Source organism: Buceros rhinoceros, unplaced genomic scaffold (assembly GCF_000710305.1).
Source record: "Buceros rhinoceros silvestris isolate BGI_N320 unplaced genomic scaffold, ASM71030v1 scaffold2297, whole genome shotgun sequence".
Classification (NCBI taxonomy): domain Eukaryota; kingdom Metazoa; phylum Chordata; class Aves; order Bucerotiformes; family Bucerotidae; genus Buceros; species Buceros rhinoceros.
Genome location: NW_010422624.1, coordinates 118,480 through 138,352, shown reverse-complemented (window position 1 = coordinate 138,352; position 19,873 = coordinate 118,480). Strand labels below are relative to the sequence as shown.

General features: G+C 45.7%; 1 protein-coding gene across 1 annotated transcript in view; it reads right to left on the bottom strand.

Annotated features, from left to right (window-relative positions):
* Positions 1-19,873, bottom strand: part of LOC104496901 (calcium/calmodulin-dependent protein kinase type 1D) — a 191,523-nt gene that overhangs the window by 77,595 nt on the left and 94,055 nt on the right. Inside the window, exon 4 of the mRNA XM_010140091.1 lies at positions 7,051-7,125. Coding sequence (XP_010138393.1) covers positions 7,051-7,125 — 75 coding nt within the window. The remainder of the gene's footprint in view (positions 1-7,050; positions 7,126-19,873) is intronic.

Here is a 19,873-nt window from a genome sequence, read left to right as displayed (position 1 = left end):
CCTGTGTTGCTGTAGGAAGGCTGGGGTGATGCCCAGGGACTCTACAATGCCTGCTCCTAGCCACAGCTGAAGTCCCTACACATAAAACAGCACAAGGAAGCAACAGGGCTGCTCTTCAGTGCTGTTCCCAGGTGAATGTGCTGTGGTTGGAGGGGACAGAGGGAGTAGGATCTACCACAAGTCCTGCCGTAGCCAGAAAAAAAAGAAGAAGAAAAACCAAAGTGCTAAGGGCAGCTAGGACCATCCAATGAGCACATTCACCCTTGCAGGATGATACACAATCCACGCAACTACAGACCTCTAAAGTCATCTTGGTGGTCACTCTGTGGTCTATTAATCTGTTACAAACAAATCTGCCCATGCCCTGATTTCTACCCCAACACTAATCTTTCCTAGGCTGCTTATAACCTCTCAGCCACTGGAGAAGGGAGATACTCCTTTGTACTGAACACTCACCTGCGTAACCTGACTGATGTAATAATCTTATTTCCCCAAAGAAAATGATGTGAAATTGATGCTGGATTAATAGCTAATACCCAGCTCCCAGGAACATGATGCCAGGGGTCGGTTTATTATGTGGTCAGCAGCTTGCAAAGCTCTACAGGGAAAGTACTCAAGTACAGCGAGATTAACTCCTTTAGCCTTTTTACAGGGTGACACGGGTTGTTCAGTTAATATGCCTTCAAAGTAGTTCTTTGTTTCCTCAAAAAAAACCCCAAACCCACAGAGAAATGAACCATTTATCCACTGACACAATTAACATAAAGTTCGTGTCTATTTGCTTGAACAGGAATTGGGAACAGGTCTTTCCCTGGCCCATCCGTTAAATGTCCTAGCCAATAAACCCCACGAGATCCATCTACCACGTACATCTATGATACATCTTATTCCCGTGCAGCATGAGGAGGCGCAGGAAACATGGGACCTAAGACCTTTGGGATGGACACAGCGTATTTTTAACGGGTGCTGGCACTACTTTGGGCTGGACCTTTTGGGGCACCTCTCCAAGCTCTGAGTACTGGAAATAAAGAGCAGAGTCTGTGTGTGCAGCCGATGTCCCATCCTGCACGGTAAAACGAACTGAATCCTCCAGCCCTCGGCTATCAGCTCCGGTGTTCCTCATTACAAGTAGTGTTTCTTCCGTTAACCGTTACTGTTATTACTAATAATGATAACAACACCATCCACAGAACAAGGCGATGCTGAGGTGCTGCTCTCATTCGTATAAATCACATGGTGAATGCAGAGATAGCTCCTTCTGTCTTTTGAATAACGCTTCACAGGCACAGAAGAACCCCAAGTATGGGAATAACTCTCACTGAAGGAATGTGGTGTGGCACATCGATGTTTTGCTTTAATTAGCATCCTGATGTGATAGCGGCTTGGCGTGCATGCGGCTGTTTTGTAACACAGTGCGTCCTTGCTAGACTCCTTAAGGAACCTGGCAAACACGGCACTTCCCTCCATTGTCTGTTGTTTTTCTTGGAGGATGAATATTTTCATTGAAATGTCACTTGCACGCCTCGTCCATGCTCGGCTGCTCTCGGAGTGCACTCAGGCATTGAGCTTTCAAAAACAGGGAGTTCAGCACTTAATCACGGCTTAGTGCTTTGCTTACTTATTTAAAAAACACACAGGTGAAAGGCAAAAGCACAAGTAGTGCCAGTAATAACAAAAACTTTGGCAGATTTTACCGCAGGTAGGCACCTGCCTGCTTGAGCTGCCTCCCAAGCTGTTACAGGGTTATAAGGCACCCGAGTGTGGCAGGGGAGAGCTGATAAACAGCAGGAGTGGGACACTGGGACTCTGAGCCTGCAAACTTCTGGGCAGGGCTCTCCTCGGTGTATGACTTGCACCCGGCAGGAAGGAGCCCCCGTCATCTCAGCTTTTCTGTGATGGAAATCAGCTGAATAACTCACCGAGCTGGAAAACCCCCAAGGACAGGGTTTTAGGCTCAGTTTGAGCTGGGTATTTTTGCAAAGGTAGGGAGAAGCATTTCACAGTCGGCTGAATCAGGCTGCTCACCCTAAAAGCTTGTTCTCAGCAGAGACGTCAAAGCCTCAAAGACCTCACACAGGGGAAACACTCTGGTTTCCTTAGAGAATCAGAAACACCAACCAACAGAAGCCGGGTAAAGCAGCCCTCCTACTGAGAGGATCAAACCTGTTCATGGGGAGCTCAGTCCCCCAAAGCAGTAGAAAGCTACACGAGACTGGCGGTAGGGTTTGCCCTTTCTTTAACTAGACGCTGGTATTAAGCAGCAAATCCTCTGGATTTGGCGCTATCAAAGCAGTAGAAAGCTACACGAGACTGGCGGTAGGGTTTGCCCTTTCTTTAACTAGACGCTGGTATTAAGCAGCAAATCCTCTGGATTTGGCGCTATTCTTGACTGTGAAAACAAGTGCAGAGAAACTCAGAGGTGGGTCTTCAAGTTCACTTCCCTTCCCTAGCTACACGCTTTCCAGAGCCTGCTCCTGTAACCTTTCCCCATTTGAACACTCTTGTTGACTTCAGGAGGAATTAGAGAAATAAGACTTCCAGCATAGCAGGTTAAAATTGCAGCCTGGAAGATGTTCTTATTAGGACATGCTCCATACCCGTAAGGACATAAAGCCATGGCGGTGATTCCTTGGGGAGTGCAACGGGTGATTTTTAACAGCAGGTTAGAAAAACATCTGCTAAAGCTGATTGGCTGGTACAGGCAGCGTATCCTGACCTGGGACAGTCCGATGAATTCCCTAAGTTTGAGAGGTGCCTTTTAGACCTATTTTTTAGCTTGTTTTACCAAAGGCAATGGGGCAATGTCTCTCCATCCCAGCTAGCCAGCCCTCAGTAACTTCTGACCCACTGGGTGAACTTTAACCAACTTTGACAGAAGAGTAGAGGTGCAAACAGATTCAGTTCCTACATATTTTAAACAAATACAGATGAATAAAGGAGAATAAGGAAATTAGTATCTTCACTGATTTTTAACAAGGCCCCTTCTCCTTTTGGAGAGGCAACAGCACCGGTTCCTGCAGCCTTGACTAGCGCAGGGTGCACACAAATCTGCAGGAAAACAAACTTGGGTGCTTCACGCTTCAATGAAGGTGGACAATACAGGTGAAGTCAGAGTTGAGCTTTGGGAACCTGCTCTGACCTGCCCAGGCAGCACGTTCAGAAATGGCGTTTGCAAATAAATGGCCCCATAACACTCAGATGGGGAAGACATGTTTATGTAAATCCATTTTTACACGACTTTCCAGCATGCAGAAAATGAATCATCAATACCCAAAGAGGCCGATTACGCCAACGAAATAGTATTTGGCAATACTAACCACAAGAGGCTATCTGGGCATTTCCCCATACTGCTGAGGTGAAGACAGACAGACAGCTTAGGAGATATGGTAGGGTAATTTTTGTCAAGTGGCACCAAGAGCAACCAAAAATCCTGTAACTGCTCACTAACAAAGTTTACTATCACGCTGCGACGTAGTTCGATAAAACTTTTATATCTGAAAGCACTTTATTTCCCCCTGTCTTCTACAGTATCCTCTGGGGGAATATCACTCAGCATCTAAAAGGAATGAAACTTTCAGGATATTTTAGTGTTTGTCTTTGTTGCCTTTGTGCAGGTCTTACCTGTACTGTAGGAAATGCAAGTTTGGAAAGGAGCAGGTGATTTCTTGGTTCGAAAGCACATCAGCCAAATAGAAATATGTCACAATCTAAATGCTCTACGGTTCTTTTCTACAGTGCCTGCAAAATCTTAGCAGAATCATCACAGGAGAGGCAGTGATTATGCTACATCTGTGTTCTGGTTTGCGGCCACACCGGTAACCCCACCTCATTCCAAAGCTGAGCAACACTGCTCGGAGCAAAAGACATTCACGGAGGTCTCCATAACCTCGCCAAACAAAGAGTTGCTGGGCTGGAATATCCTGTATCTGGTGAAAATAAAGGAAGAAAAAATGGCCCAGCCATTTCTGAAAAACAGGTTAATGCTTTGCGACAGCAGATGAAATTCTGAGTTTTCAAACCTGGGGATGCCCTGGCTGGGGCTCTGCCTTGCACTGTGAACAGTTTTATGATGGCTCGTACACAATCCACATAAAAACAAGGTGGGGAAATCAAAGCCAGAGATCTGATTTCCCCCTGAGCACGCCAGGAAACACACAGGACAGATTCACCAACAGCTAAATAACCCTGGGAAGAGCTCCCAGAGGGACTGGCAGGAATAAATGAGGTGTCAAGTAGACACGGACAACCACTGCTTCACCTCCCTTCCTACCAGCTCCAGCACAGACACTGACACCTGCACTTGCCCACGGCTTTGACGGAATAAACAAGGTGCAATATTTATCTTTCAAGTTGGCCTGCTAACAAGCGTGGCTGTCGAGTAAGAGTAGATGGACCAGAGGGCAAACATAAACAGGGAGGCTTGATCTACCTCCAACAGCTTTCTCCCACAGAGGTGCTGCGAGATGCTTGGGGACTGTAATGTGGATTTTCCACGACATTGCAAGGAATGCTTTAAAGGCTGGTAATGAAAATGCCATCCATGCAACAAAAAAAAATCTCACTTGGGAAACACTAGTCAGTGCCCGCTTAACAAGCAATGAGCCAGGGAGAAAGGCATATGGCTTTGAGATTTGTTGTGCCCGTGATACTGATCTTTGAGTGGCCTGATTTTAACCCCCCTGGTTTTTTAATCTACATGCTGCTTCCTGAAAGCTGCTTGATCATAACCCCTTCTACTTCACATCAAAGCCCAGTTTTAAATGCAGGCAACTCTTGTCTTGCTTAGGAGAAATACACAAAAATGAGAAGCTAAAAAACCCACAAGAAATCTAATAATAAGCAGGGCAGAGATGTAAACAAATAGACAACTCACGCCTTGCAATGGTTCACAGCTATTGTATCAACAAGTTGGTGTTACCTTGGAAACAAGAGATTACCCGTACATGCCTTCTCCCAGATGGAAACTGGGAAAGGAGGCATGCTGGACTGATTTTGAGTCTTTGGGACTTTGTGGAGCTGCCACCCAACTGCTGATGCCAATCACTCCCAATCCGAACTACTGATGGACCTTCAGGGCCAGTGTAGAGGCTGCACCATCCTTAACGCCCATCCACGAGGATGAGGGTGAGTACCTGGCCACCTGGGCCTCTACGCCTTGCCATGACACGACCCTTTCCCAAGAAAGCACAGAAAGGTTATTCCCTGGAAACACTCTGCGCAGAGCGGAGGATAACACGGCCTCGCGTGATTCGCAGCGGTAAGGAGGACTGACAGCAACAGCTTGGCACAACATCAAATGACTTTAATAATATAAGATTAAGCTAATTTGTTGTACCCCATAGCTGAGGCAGATTAAGCGCGTGCACGCACACGAGGTTCGTCACACAGGCTCCATGTGAGTGGGAGTTTGCTACTGGGCTGTCACTTGATTGCATTCAAGTGTGTGCCCATATTCGAACAAAATGACCCTGTAGTTTCTGGGGATTATTCCTGCTTTTTCTAAACGGGAATAATAAAAAGCATTGATCCTTCCCCCTGGCACATTCAGTTCAATGTGTTTTACTCAGGATGTCTTGGGTCTACCTCGTAATACAAGGGACAGCTCTTTTTTGGAGCTGGGGAGTGCTCAGAGCTGCCACCCCCAACGCAGCAGAGGGGTTCCCGGCTGCTGACTTCGGCTGGGCATCTCACCGCCAAGGGCATCATTACAGCTGTGTCCCTCTGGAACAGTAAAAATGCTTGGAAAATCAGTTGGCTGGGTTTACAAATACAGCTGTAACAGAAAGGATAATTCCCTGGTAAGAGTTGAATTCTGAGCAAGTAGAAATTTATACTAACGTATATTCAGTGTCACCTATGATTACAGCCCTACATTTCAGATAACCCAATGATCTGGATGTAAGAAATCTAGAAAAGTGAGGGTTACACTGCATTAAACAAGCTAATAATAAGTAGGAGCAATATTGATTTATTTTTTTTCTAAAGAGATTAAACAAAAATAAGGATTTGTAAATCAAGTGATCATGAAATTGGTCCTTCCCACAACCCCGCTTCTTTGTTGGAAATTGTACATCATTGATGTTCCTGTGCAAGTCCTTTTGCAGCACTCCGGGCTGAAATGTAGGGCTACAAAAGGCAGATTAAAAACGTTCTTCCCATACTGCCAACAGAACAGCTTCTAACAACTTCTCCATGCCTGGACTTTACCAACAGACAAGGGACTGGCATAGTCCCCAGGGCTTCCTGTGGGGTATTTAACCCCAGAGCTGCTTCTATTAGATGCTCCAAGCTTCCCTATGGCACATCAGGCTCTCCCCAGCAGTGATTTAGCCCTCTGCCCTGTCTGTCAGCTCTGCTTTTGTTTGAGGTGACCTCATAATTGAAAAGAGAGAGAGACTAGAGTTGGTAAGAGGAAATTTTAAATTAAAATAATGTTTTTTAATTTATTTCAGAAGGGGGAAAAAAAACCGCAGCAGTGTAAGTATTTGTGCGTCACCTCCCTCCTCCCCGCCAGGTGGATGTGATGGGAGAACCAGGTCAGCCACAGTGTACCATGTACCTGATGGGATCCCAATCTTCTCAGGCTAAGAGGAGGAAAATAGGGAATAAGAGGGGTCTCGTGAGAGACATATCAAGGAACAATGAGCTACCGCTGCTGCTGAGACAAAGATGGTGTTTTCTTGCAAATCCAGCGCCCAAGCATCTCCATGCACATGGCAGCGTCCCCAGTCACCTCTTGCTCAGTACGGGGGCAGGTATCTGTTGAGTCACAGAGAACTAAACCATGGCAACCCACAGGTACAAAGCCAGTTTAATATCTCCTCTTCACACTGGTTTGATCTGGGTGAGAGTGTTCACAAAACACCTTATTTCCCAATTTCATAACAAATTAGTCCAGATTCATTTTTAATTGTCTGCTGCTGGGGATTTTGCAGATGTAGCACACAAGACAAATACCTCTCAGATCCCGTCCTTTGGGTTAAAGAACAAAAACCTGAACAAGAAGAGTTGGCAATTTTGACATAAAAATTTCAGGGGTTCAGTACTTACAATTGCATGACCAGATATAAATGGTTTGGACTCTCGTAGATGTCTTCCAGAGCAACTATATTTTCATGCTTGATCCTGGAAAACCACAAGATAAGATAAAATGAAATAGTGATTTTTACTTTTTGAAGTGGCTGCGAAACATAAAGCTATTTTTTTAGTTAAGACACTACTTGTTAGTTGCTTTATTCATCATCATAAAATAGGATTTTGACCAAAGTAAACAGTCAGGAGTGCTTCACAGCCTGGAATACTGTTATTACTCACAGAAAATTCCTTCAATCCTCTCTGAAGCCAGAATGTTTAAGGGTTAAGTATCTGAGGCAGTAGAGTTTTACAGCTCCCAAGTCAGACAAATGAAGACGGTTGGTTGGAGGTTGAAGTCTCAGAACAGCAGCAAAGCAGGGTGTGAGGGAGTGATGGAGACAGGCTGTGGGCTGGCAGGGAGAAGGCAGGGATTTGCTCCCTCACAAAGGCTGGCACAGGTGACAGCCCCATGCTCCTTCCCACAAAATTCATCCTGCTCCAATGTCACACCTGGTCTGGATGCCCGACTTTTCCTGCAGTGTTATTAAGCACCGTGCACTTAATGCAACGGCTCCAAGCGTCTTCCTGGGTTTTCTACACCCTCCCCATTCCCAGCAAGCCTCTTGTCAAAACGCTGGCTGTAAAGAGAAAAACCATCTCTACGAGTATACATCTAATTAACTGCTAGAGCAATGCCTCTCTGGGTTTGCTGCTTAAATGCTTACAAATAATTTCCAAGGGATACGTTTAACTTGTGTAAACCCTAAAGAGACTACCAGTACAACTCCAGGGGCAGAATATTAATTACCACAATTGCAGACAATCATTTTAAGAGCAAGAAAAAGCTGGGAAATGCTAAGCAGAGGCCACTCATTAACCAACAGATGAACATATTCAGAAAGTAGAAATAACGCATCATCTGCAAATGCAAAACTCTACATGGTTCAAGGTTCAAGTAGCTTAATTAAGATGCTTAATCATGTGTCAGGACCTCGTCCTCAGTGGTCCCTGCATGCAGATGCTGAGAGCAGAAGGTCCCCTGCACCCAGCAGCATCTTTCCCAGAAGAATGCAGACTAACCCAATTTCCTCTGAATTCACTGGAGATTATGGCTGACCTGAATTTACGCCCATAATCAGTCATCAAAAGCTCCATTCATCTAAGGACCTTCACACACAGGAAATTTAACATCAACAATAAGTGAACTCAAATATAACAGACTACAGGATGTCAGAGCAACAAATACATGAGCAGGCTCTTCACTTTACATAAATATCTGGAAAACCCCGTGATATTTATCAAAATTTCCAGGTAAACTGCATCACAAACTAAGTTCTTAATATTGACAACAGGAAATTAATACACTGCCCACTTGGCTTTACACAGCACATGTTTGGAAACCTTTGTTTTGCTGTGCAGGTCGAGTGCCTGGTCCCGTAGGGGTTACAGCGAGGGCAAGGGAAGTTAGCTGAAGCTACACTAGAATCCCAAATGACATTTCAAGCAAATAGTCACTTTTAATGGGAATTATTATATGTATTTATACATCTTCCTTTGTGCACACATACGTGCGCGTGAGCATTTGTGTACTCATACCATCCCGATCAAGAAGGCCATTTTAATACAAATAATCTACTATAACATTATCAGTTTAAAGCCTCCAACTTAGTCAGCTGTCAGTTTGTACCATGCACATATTGATGCTTTGCATATCTACTTTTGAGAACCGCAGAGGTTCCCCAGACCAGCCTAACCCTCTTGAGACAGCTCTCAGCCACACCTAGCTGTCACACACGTGGCTAACAGTGGGCTACCCACAAAGACGAACAGCCAGGGAGGCAGCAGCCAGAAAAGAGCTCATCAGACATGCAACGCTGCACACTCAGGGTTGCTGCAAGACCCTCTCCCTTTCTGATTTGCAAACCAAATGGGCACTGCGCCACTGCGCTCTCTGTAGGTGGATGAACTTGCTCAGTTCAAAAGTGAACGGGGAGAAAGGGTGTCATCCTGCCACTGCGGGCTCCTCTGTATTGGGCCAGTCTGCCCCTCTGAATTCAGATGCGGGAAGTGAGCACGTGGGAGACGATGAATATAAAGTGTAATCTGGAAGAAGGCAGCAGAAGAAAATGAATCATCCCCAAAGTACAAAGGAAGCAACCCCCATAGGGATGAGGGTATTTAGAAAAAGATGTCCCTTTGGGAGGTGATGCCTGCGCACACCAGCTGCCCCAACCACTGGTGGCTGCTGCACTCCAGAAGCTTGCTGAGGTGGAAGGAGGCATTTTTTTTTCCATTTTATCTCAGCCTTCCCAAGACCAGTGAGGCCTTAATCGTGGAATTACACGGTGCTTAGTATTCCTGGTGAAGCACACATCCCACGCCTGCAAATGAAGCAGCTTGTCCCGCACGGCATTTCTCTACTCAGATGGACTCTCACATGACAAGCTGTTTAAAGGAAAATGGAATTCAAAATTCTTAAAACAATCAATGGAAATCCCTTGGGGAGAAACCTACAGTTTAGATCAAGTGGCAGGTTGCGTTGCTGAAGCTGGACCAGAGCAGCCGTGGGATTCCCAGCAGAGGTCACTGCAGCCAGCAGCAGCCAGCCACTGATTCACAACCATTAACCCTGCGAAGCGGAACACTGTTCATTACAGTAACACCCCGGGGTCGGGGAAATAGGGTGCAGCATTGTCACTGTGTTTTGTTGATACCACAAAGGCCAGTGGGGATCGGGACAAGGTCATCCCACTCCTCTGTGAGCAAATCGGGGTGCCAGACACACAGGTAACAGCCGGACAGACACTTCTGGCTTGCGCTGATGCTCGGCTACATTGAGAGCTGAGGAAAGCTCTGTGCAGCAGCAGACACTTGATGGTCACGGATCAGGAGGGATTTGGAAATGGCTTAATTAACTCCACTTTTATCCCCCTCTATGCACTGAGTGCATCTCAAGAGGTTCAGAGGATTCATTCTGCTAAGTCTCCAAATGCCTCCACGCAGCCACACCAGTGCTCTTGCTTAGCAGAAATACTCACCAGACTATATGATCTCTTCAAGACCTGCCAGGATTTATTTTTTTAAAAGGCGCTGCTCTCTTTTTACAAAGGGGGAAGCGGCAAGCAGAAAAGCTATAAGATTTTCTGTAATGACATGAGATGAGGGAGCAGAGGGGGCTAAGAAACCTGATCCCCCTGACCCCAGAGAATTACCTTAACCAATGGGCCATATTATTCCAATCCCTTCTCCTTCCCATCTTGGTGAGAGGATCTTAACCCCACTTATCTGCAGCCTTTTTGTCCCCCTCTGTTCTCCCTCTCCAGCCTCCCGCCTTCCCGGTGTGTGGCTCCCACTCTACAACAGATAAACTTGCTCTGGATTAATTCCGCACAAAGCAGTGCATCGATCTTGTCGACATACACGATGGTGCAACATCATGGCTGTAGCAAGGGGGACGTGCACGTGGACTGGGGTGACAGCAGTGCCCATTAATTGTTTCCAAAGAAAAAAGCCCTGAAAGTGAACATCAAAACATGGGCTTGGTCAAAGCAATTTAGTTCAGATTATGTAAATTGTTATGAACAAGGGAACGTCCAGATTAGGAAATCTCCCTTACCACCCTTTTAACCTCCCCTTCATCACATTTGCTGGTTTTTCCTGATGCTCTCCCTTCTTCCTGGCAAACCCCAGATGCTGCTCACATCTCCCACACCCTGATGTGTCCCCACAAATCCCCCTATCTGTGACATGAAGGGGAGATGCCACCTCCAGCCACTGCTGTTTCCTTCATTTTCAGGAATATTCTGATGCCATTTGGTAGAAAGACGATGTCTAGAAATAAAAATACAAATAAGGAAAGGCCAATACTTTAACCAATTCATTCAGGACCCCACCCCACAAGACATATGAGATGCTACGATCCTTGGGACAAAGAAGAGGAAAATAAATCTAGAAGAGAGAATCAGGGAAATCTAAGTATATGAAAAACCATGAAGAGTGATTGATAGTGGTAAGAAATTACGAATAGAAAGGATGGATTCACCATTTTCAGAGCAGCACTGGTTTGGATGCCTTGCCACAGGCAGACATGAGCCACAAGGCTTGATGCAACAGCGAAAAATTATTAAGTTCCCTCTCCAGCTTTTCAGGGCTATGATTCTGCCCATGTGCTGTTACAAAGGTGTCAGCCACACAAATGTTTGGAGGCAACGTTACACCTGAGCAATACTTTTAACAGGAGCAAATTGCTAGCCGAGACTTAGAGAAGCAAACTGAACTGGGCAACCAATGACTTCGGGTGACTTTTCCGAGCATGGCAGCTGTGCAACCAAGAGCTGACGTGAGACCATTCGATCTGCCTCAGAGCCTCAAGCACAGACTGGTCCCCTGTGCTTGCTATGGAGTCGTTGCACAAGAGCGTTGATTGGGGAATCGTCACTTCTCCCTGACTGCTACGGCATTCAGTGCTGCTGAAACACAGAAAGCCCCGCTCTGAAGGAGCTGAAACCTGTCCCCAGAACAAGACTTGACTTGACCAGGAGTATCACTTGGCCCTGCATGACAGTTTCCATCACACCAAACTGGGTGCGCTGCAGCGTTGGAGTAGTGATGAGCGTGTGGCGTGGCATTCCAGTAACACTGAACCCCACCCTTGCCACTGGCCGGCACAGAGCCACCACATCCTACTCACTGCCACCAGAAGGCCGCAAGCCCCATAAGTACAGAACCGGCCCTAAAAATTCGCTTTAACATTCACAATAAAAAAAAAAAACAACCAAAAAAAAAAACCAAAAAAACCCCCTCAATATATTCCATGGGTTTTGGCTGGAGGTCGCTTTTAAGAAGCAAAGGATTAAATTATGTAAGTTGATGTATAACAAGGGAAACTAAATCCTTTAATGACTGATATTCCTGTACATCTCTGCTGGCTCCTGACCGTTCCAGAGGCCAAAGAGCTGCAAGCAAATTCATTTCATATTGCCACGGGTTGTTAATTAGAGAAGTAACACCCTGCACAGATAAAAGAGGAGGACCCAGATTTTGCTGTCGCTCTGGCTGCGGAGCTGCCAGGAGAGCACGTTAAACGCCCCAGCTGCAAAGGCACGCTATAAACTATGACTGAATCGCTTATATTAACATCTATCATGCTTCACACTGAAAACTAGGATCAGTTCGAAGAACACTGTACAAAAACCTTGGGCAAACATGAGAGCTGTGTAAGCAGGGCACGTTCTCCCCGTAACAACTTTTTCCAAGTCAGGGTGTCACATTTGCAAGACATGACATTTAATGTTGCACCTCCATGAACAGCATGTGTCACAGATAAAATGCCACAAGAAAGCACAAATAATTTTGTGAAAGCCAGAACTAACAAAGCCTGAGTCTGTAAGGTAACTCTGAGTAACCAAAAGTCTTTGCGAATAAATATTCCATTATTTACACATGCACCCCACAAAGAATTTTGCCAGCAGTGTGGGTGTTACTGGGCTAGATGAATTCTCTAGTTGGCCAAGAGAAGTGTTTAAGTCACAGCTTCTGCTCTGGAGGACACCAGAAACTTACCTCTGCTCAGCTGTCTTATTCAGATGAATATTTGAGTCAGTAATTTCAACAGATATTAGGACAGTCTCACACGTATTCACACACAGTGATCGGATCAGACTCCTTTCCACATGAAAGAAAACTACCAAAACATCTTTAGGACGGCATGCAGTGACGTGAGAACTCACGGGGAACAAACCAGCCTGCCCCCAAGGGGAAAATGTGACAAGTCTGCAAAGAGGGGAACAGGGTAAGTCAGATGGCAAGGAGTGGCACAGGGAAGGGAACTGATGGCTGGCCGGGGAATGGCTGGCTGACGTCGGCGGAGCTCTGCCCACCACTCCTGGTCTGCAAAAACCTTCAAACCCTGATGCTGCCCATGGGATTTGCAATGCCTTACCCTGATGCAAGGCCTCTTATAATTCAGACCTTTGAAAAGGACATGTATGGCATGGACATGTATGACATCAATTACCACATCTCTAACTCCACCTCCTCCCTTTCTTATCCTATAGCCCTCGAGCATCCTCCAGGATGTGTATTTTACAGATGGATATTCCCCATATAGCCTCACTGATATGTGTGTGAGCAGAGTTCAACACGACACTTCTCCCATCGTCCAGGTTTCACTCCCACGTGGACTTTCTGGTGTGAAAAGAAGACATGCAAGCTTCAGTTCAAGCTTTTCCGCCCCACCCCCCCACCCCCAGTTGGTGTTTATTGGGTCCTTCTCATCCATGAACTTTCTGGGATCTTGGAAAAGGTGTCTTTACAGCACACCTTTTCCTCTCAAAGAGGGCACAAACTATCTTGTGGGTTTTTATATCTCAGACTGAATCCTTTTGTCTGCCTGATGATTTCAGGCCACTCAGAAGAAACACCTTTCATACCACGGCTGCATAGTCAGCAAATAGTCTACTGGCAGCCCTGTACAGTGACTTCCAAGCAGCCAAGAGAGGTGGCCCCAAACAGTTCACAAGAACAAAGCAGGAACTGCACAGGTTGGGGCTGCTTGCGGTGAAGTTTGCAGAAGGAAAAAAAGGGAAGTGGTTGATTTCATTGTCTTTTGCACACAAAAACGAAGTTCCAGCTTGGAAGATCATAAATTTTAAAACGCTCATGCCAATATGGGGATAGTATAACCCTTGGATTAGTATCATCTGCGGGTTACGCAGCCCATGGTAAATAAAAGGCTGCAAGATTAGTATCACCAAGTCAACCCCTCTCCGCTGGCATGGACATCTTTGGAGACAGCTTTCGAAGAAAAGTGGAAGGTTTGATGGCACTGACATTAATTTCTACTACTTCACATCCCATGCACTGTTCCTCTCCACCGCAGCCAAAAAGTACATGGTACTGCAGCGGTGACAACTTCTATGTCTACAGAAAGGGCTTTGGTCCCCACTATCTCGGATCAGCAGTCTCCCTCTCTCTCACTCGCACACACACACACAAATAATGTGAAAGCTAGTGAAACCTCAACCAGGAACAGTAGAGGTATGAACAAAACCAGGCAGATGTCAGTTGTTCTTAGCAAAGGTGGCTCCGTAGAGCTTATAAAGCCAAAACATCTGCTTTTTCCCTCTGAATGCATTTAGATTGCTGGGGTTTGGGGGGCTTTTTTTGAAGTTATATCCCCAATGTGCTTATTGCCACAATCTGGAAGAGGTTTACTGGATTCAGTCTGCATTTTCCCTCGCATTAAAAATGAAAGAGAACTCATATTTACGAGCAGAAAGATAGAAATGGTGCTAACTACATCCTATAGCCAGGCAGCATTTTTGACCTTCTCTGATTTCCTGACACCCTGACATCTTTTGTTCCCACACACATTGCCCATCTCACCCTGCTTGATATAATGACTGGGCAAGGGAGAGCTAATTCCAGCTCAAAGCCAGATGGTTCAGCGCCCATATGTTGATTCCCTGGCCAGATTAGCTAAATTTCTGTGGCTGGAAGGCCAAAGAGCTGAACTTTGGGGTCATTTGTGGTCTCCAAACCACTGACTGCTCCAACACATGAAGGAAATTAGTGTCTACTAATATCTTTAAAATCTCTGTGCTTCTGTCAGGTTAATTGGCTCAGGCAGGAAACATCATCATACAGTCCTGCCTGCTTTGGAAAACTGTCTACAAGAGAAAGACCCTTGGTGCCCTAGAATATGGGACACAAAGGCAAAGGTGGAGGTAGGAATCAATTTATACACCTTCTCTCAGCTGTGACTGAAGAGGAGACTGCGATAAAAATCCCCAGTGCTGGTAGCAAGTGGTAAGTGGCTCAGGGCAGGCGTTCAAAGGAAGCACAGGCAGCCAAAATTCAGGAGAGAGACAGATTCCCATTGAAAGACCCTCTTCTATTAGCCTTAGAAGATGGTGGTGATTTTAAAATTAATGCGTTTTTGCCAGTTTGGCTATTTCAGGATTTTAACACTTCAAATTTTCATGTAATTTTCTATATGAAAAGAAATGAGCCAGACTACAATTTCTCCTGAGCCGGTGTCCTAGCAGGATGCTGAGTGATTCTGCTATCAACACAGCTGCCTCCTCTGGGCTTACATGAGGTTATAATCCTCCACACACGGAAGAAAGGATGGGGAGATGTCAGAAGACCTTGTCTCATGCTTATACAACTTGACCTTTCCCCATTTCATCTTTCAGACCCTACCCATCTGTGATCTGTTACTCAAGTGAGAGGTCCCAGCAATCTTTCCAACAATTTCAGTGACCTTTCTCCCCCAGCACTGCATGCTTCGATTGTGAATGCCAGCCTTACGAACCATGTTCATAAAATATTCTCATGAGATTTCACAGTGATAATGTCAAGTTTGAGACACTTCACAGCTGGAAACCTGAGCTGTGTAGTTAAGCAGCTGTAACACTAGCTGGCTGAGACAAAACCTACCCACATACACCTCATGATTTCTGATCCTACCTCATGTTATACTCCCTAGCAGTGTAATCCTGCTCTATTTTCTCCGGATCCTGTGAGCAGAGACTGGTCTGGCTGCCTCGCTGCCAGCTGCATTTGCAGTCTGCGTGGTGGCATGCCTCCCTGCACAACTCTGCACAGTAGTGCAGCTTGGAAGAAAGGAGGACTCTTTGGACACCTTAAAAAATAGCTTGGTTCCCTCCCGGGAAGGGAAGAGAGATGTATGAACCTCCTCAGGCCTAAAGCACATATATTTTCCTCCTGCAGGTACTTTCTAACCATCAGGCATGGTCCTAAAGGGATGCTGGAGGCAGCATCCGGACCCTTTCCGAAACAATAGCTGACTCCAGCTGTCCTGCCCAGCATGCTGCTGGGTCCATTAAGCATGCAGTGAGTGAGCCCACAGGCTCGTTGATTCCACAGGACACGGGCTGAGGGTATGCCCTGTTCTGCCTTGTATCTGGATCACAACAGAGTGCAGACAAAGGCAGAATATCTCCAGCGCAGATTCACGGGTTTTCACTAGGCACTGGTGGAACTTAATAATCCCTCGCAGACGTAACTCCTATGGGCATTTTGGGAATAAAAATGAAGGCTTCCTAGACTGCACACCTGGAGTTAAGTGCCAACCTTGGGTCCGCTTGTCTCAAGCATTTTCATGTGAATGTAGCCTTTAAAGTAGCCTTTAAAGAAAAGGAAGTCCGAGTTCTGGGTCTTCTCTCACAGTAACTCAAAAGTTTTAGCAGGGAGACTAGGACCGAATAACCTTCTGAAAGGCGGGGGTTCCTACTCTAGGACCTGCAGTCCATTTAAGGCAACAGGAATATTCCTGGCACCCCCAACTTTCAGAGTATCCCTGATTTCCACGAGAAGCAGAGACCAAGCCATCAGAACGATGGTTTCCAAGTGGTGGATCCCAACTGGCAGCGTTCAAAGAGGCTTGCCAAGCTTGAGCAAAAACCTCCAGACTGTTTAATTTGAAACACATCAAAACAAATATTAATGATGAATTAATCATTAAAGGTGAAAAAGATAAAAGTAGTGGCTGCAAGAATTTATCTCAGCCGAAACCAGTGAATGGTTTTTTAGTTGTTGGCAGCAGCCCTGTTTTCCCATGTGGAGGAGTGTGGATTTACATGGGCAGCCAGGAATTACAGCTGATTCCCACTTCCTTGCCTGGGAGACATGAGGAGCTACGTGCAGTTAAAGGTGAGCAGCTGCTGGGCTGAGGTGGGTTGATCTAAAGGGGTTTCATGCAACATCTGATGAACAAAAAAGGAGGATCTATTTGCAAAACCCTTAAAAAATATTGCCCTAAAGAGGAATACTGACACTCTTGGACGGGTGATCTGACTGCAGGAAGAGCAACTATCCCTGTACCTCACAAAATGAGAAGCTCTAAGTTTACAGAAAATGAAGAGCTGAATAAGTGGTATAATACTCTTTTTGTAGCCTCCTGGTTCTCAGATGAGCGCAGTATGTACACAAACATTCGGTCACATCTGAAACCTGGCAGCAGATGCCACACTTCTGAAAAGAAAGCTCTGCCGTCCATGAAATACCCACTTCACACAGACTCAGGGATGGTGTTGCCTACTATGGCCTCCTTCATTGGTTTGACTACACACTAATGAAGCATGAACGTTATGCCACCCACACACCTGTACAGGTAAGTTCCACACAAACAGGGATAACTGTCTACGTGGATGAGCAGGGAAAGATGTAAACAAGGATGGACCAAAACTAGGTATTTCATTCCACCACACTATATGGGAAATAAAGGTAGCTGTCACCCAGGAGACGTGACAGAGCTGGGACTCTCAGCTGTGGCTTCCACAGGATCCTCAACCTATTGGGTTAATCTAAAAGCTAATGCAAATGGGTGAGGTGGAGCCATAGTATTGACGATAAGGACAAATAACAGGTAGAGATGTTTTATGTACTCAGAGAACAGTGATGTAACCAGAAGGACACTTTGGCTGAGAGCACAAAGCAGGGTTATGTTCTACAGTCTCATCCAAAGAGGTTTACACCTCAAAACTGCATTTCTCCACAAGAGAAGCAGAAAAGCAAATGGGCAACCAAGTTCAAATGACATCTTGAGCATAAATTTTTTGCCCCCTTCACACACACTCAGCTCTGCAGATCAGACTACCATGTAGAAAATCATGAGCATTGATTGAGTCCCATCAGTTGAATCTGAATTGAGCCCCAACTTGAGCGTGTGTGTGATAATTAAAGTCCATTACAGCTCCTCAATGCCAAGCTAGAGGCCGAACAGATTTGCCCAGTCGCACCTATCTCCTACAGTGAGGAACAGCAAATGCTCTCCAAAAATGGTGGGAGATTCTATGGGCTCAGAGGATACCACAACAATCATCTTGCTTCTCCTCACATGTGTGGGTTTGAGTCTTAATCAGGTCTCGATGTATTTGTGTCACAAGGGCCACTGTGCATCAGCTGTACTTGCCTGCCCCCTGCCCACCTGGCTGGCCCTGGGACCACATGCCCAGGGAGCAGTGAGGCCCCACAGACCAGGATGCTGGAGCACAGCTCTCTTGGGGCTCCTGGGCAATCCTTAGCTGGCATCTCAGCAGCAGTCTGACTCAAACGCTTGGTCTTCAGGGATGAGCCACATGACAAACTCGTCAGCAGCAACCTGCCAGAAAACCCGTCAAGCTACTGGGAAGCCAATTTATTTTATTTATTGAGAAAGACAGAAGGATAAGTAAGAGGCTAGGCAGGTTTCCATCATCACTGTATTAGGACACTCCTACACACAAGACTGCTCCTCCAGTTGCCTGTGGGAGGTGCCAATAGCCCTCGGGTGAGTCATATACACCCTATACCTACCAGAAGAGAGTAAGTGGGAAAGCTCTGCACCGCGGGGGATCGATCTCAGAGGACAACCGCACCTCTCTGTGTTCATTATGAGTTACTGTCCTCAATCACAGCGTGGAGAAAGCCAAACTCAAAGGCCGATTCACTCCTCCTCAGACCTGTGTGAAAGCAGTGGGACTACTGAATGTCCCGGAAAAAAAACCCTACATAGATGGTAAATGAAAAGAAAACACAGTTTCAGTCCTCCATAACTGAACCTGCCATTTTAAAGCTTACGTGAAGGTTACTGATGTTCAAACTTTTATCTTAAATCCTCCCAGATACTGGAGACAAAAATACATCTTCTACTGCTACTGGGCTTGCTTTGCATGTGGTCTTCAGGAAAAAAACAGAGGGATGGGAGAGAAAGCAAACTCCCAGCAATGGACAGAATTAGTCATGGAGTAATTCAGATGGGCCCAATCTTGAAATCTTTAATCAGGCAAGACCACTGGGTTTCTCACTTGGATGGATTCCAATCTTGGCAGCATTGCTGTAGAGTCCAAAGTAGACCTGAACTTGACACAACAAGTGGCAGAAACAATGCACCAGAACAATGTAATTAGCAGAAGTTCTTGCTCATAAGGATGCATTTCGCTAATTGATTTTTAACCAGGTGAGAATAAGTTTGAGAAAGATAATCTCCCCAGTTTTACAAAGGATATGATAAAGAGGGTCTAATTAAAAATTAAATAGTGCTGAAGTTCCTTTATTCCGGCTACTTGTACCACTGCAGAGCACAGGGACCCTATGCATAGGTTCTATTTTTAGGAGGGATAAACCTAGATTCACAGATGTCCCCAGAGTGGCTTTGCAGGGCTAACAGAGAGGAGTTTAAGCCAGAAGCCAGGTCTGTACTTGGAACCACTTGCCCAGTAAAAACTACTTTAAATCGCAGCTCCCTAATTTCCTATGACATGGAAGTATAATTTTTAAAAACACCCACTTAGTACACACGGACCAGGCTTCTGAAGATTATTAGGTACCTTATGATGCAAGTAACTTCCTACAGTAACTAAGCATCAAAGCACTTTCAAACATCCTCCCGGGTATCTTCAGATAGCTAAATATCTTTAAAATATCTCTAAATGATTTCTAAAGGTGGTATAGGCACTAAAGGGCTGGAAGACTGGACTCCATCCACAGTTTCAAACCCCTAATAACCTCTGCAGATGGGATTTCTGTTTTTTAAATACGTCACTGCGGTGCTGTCCTGCCCCAGAGCATGGAGGTTAACAACGCCGATACTTCAGACAGTAACCAGCAGAATACTAATGTCATAAGCAGTAACTACTGTTAAAAGACAGCAAATCCTTCATGTAAAATAAATGCACGCCTAGCTGTAGGAACAGTAGGGCAACAGCGATACTGCAACCACATGGGGGTTATTCTTCCGTTATTCTGGATTTCACCACTGCCCATTGACTTTTTGGACGTTGTGATGAAGCAG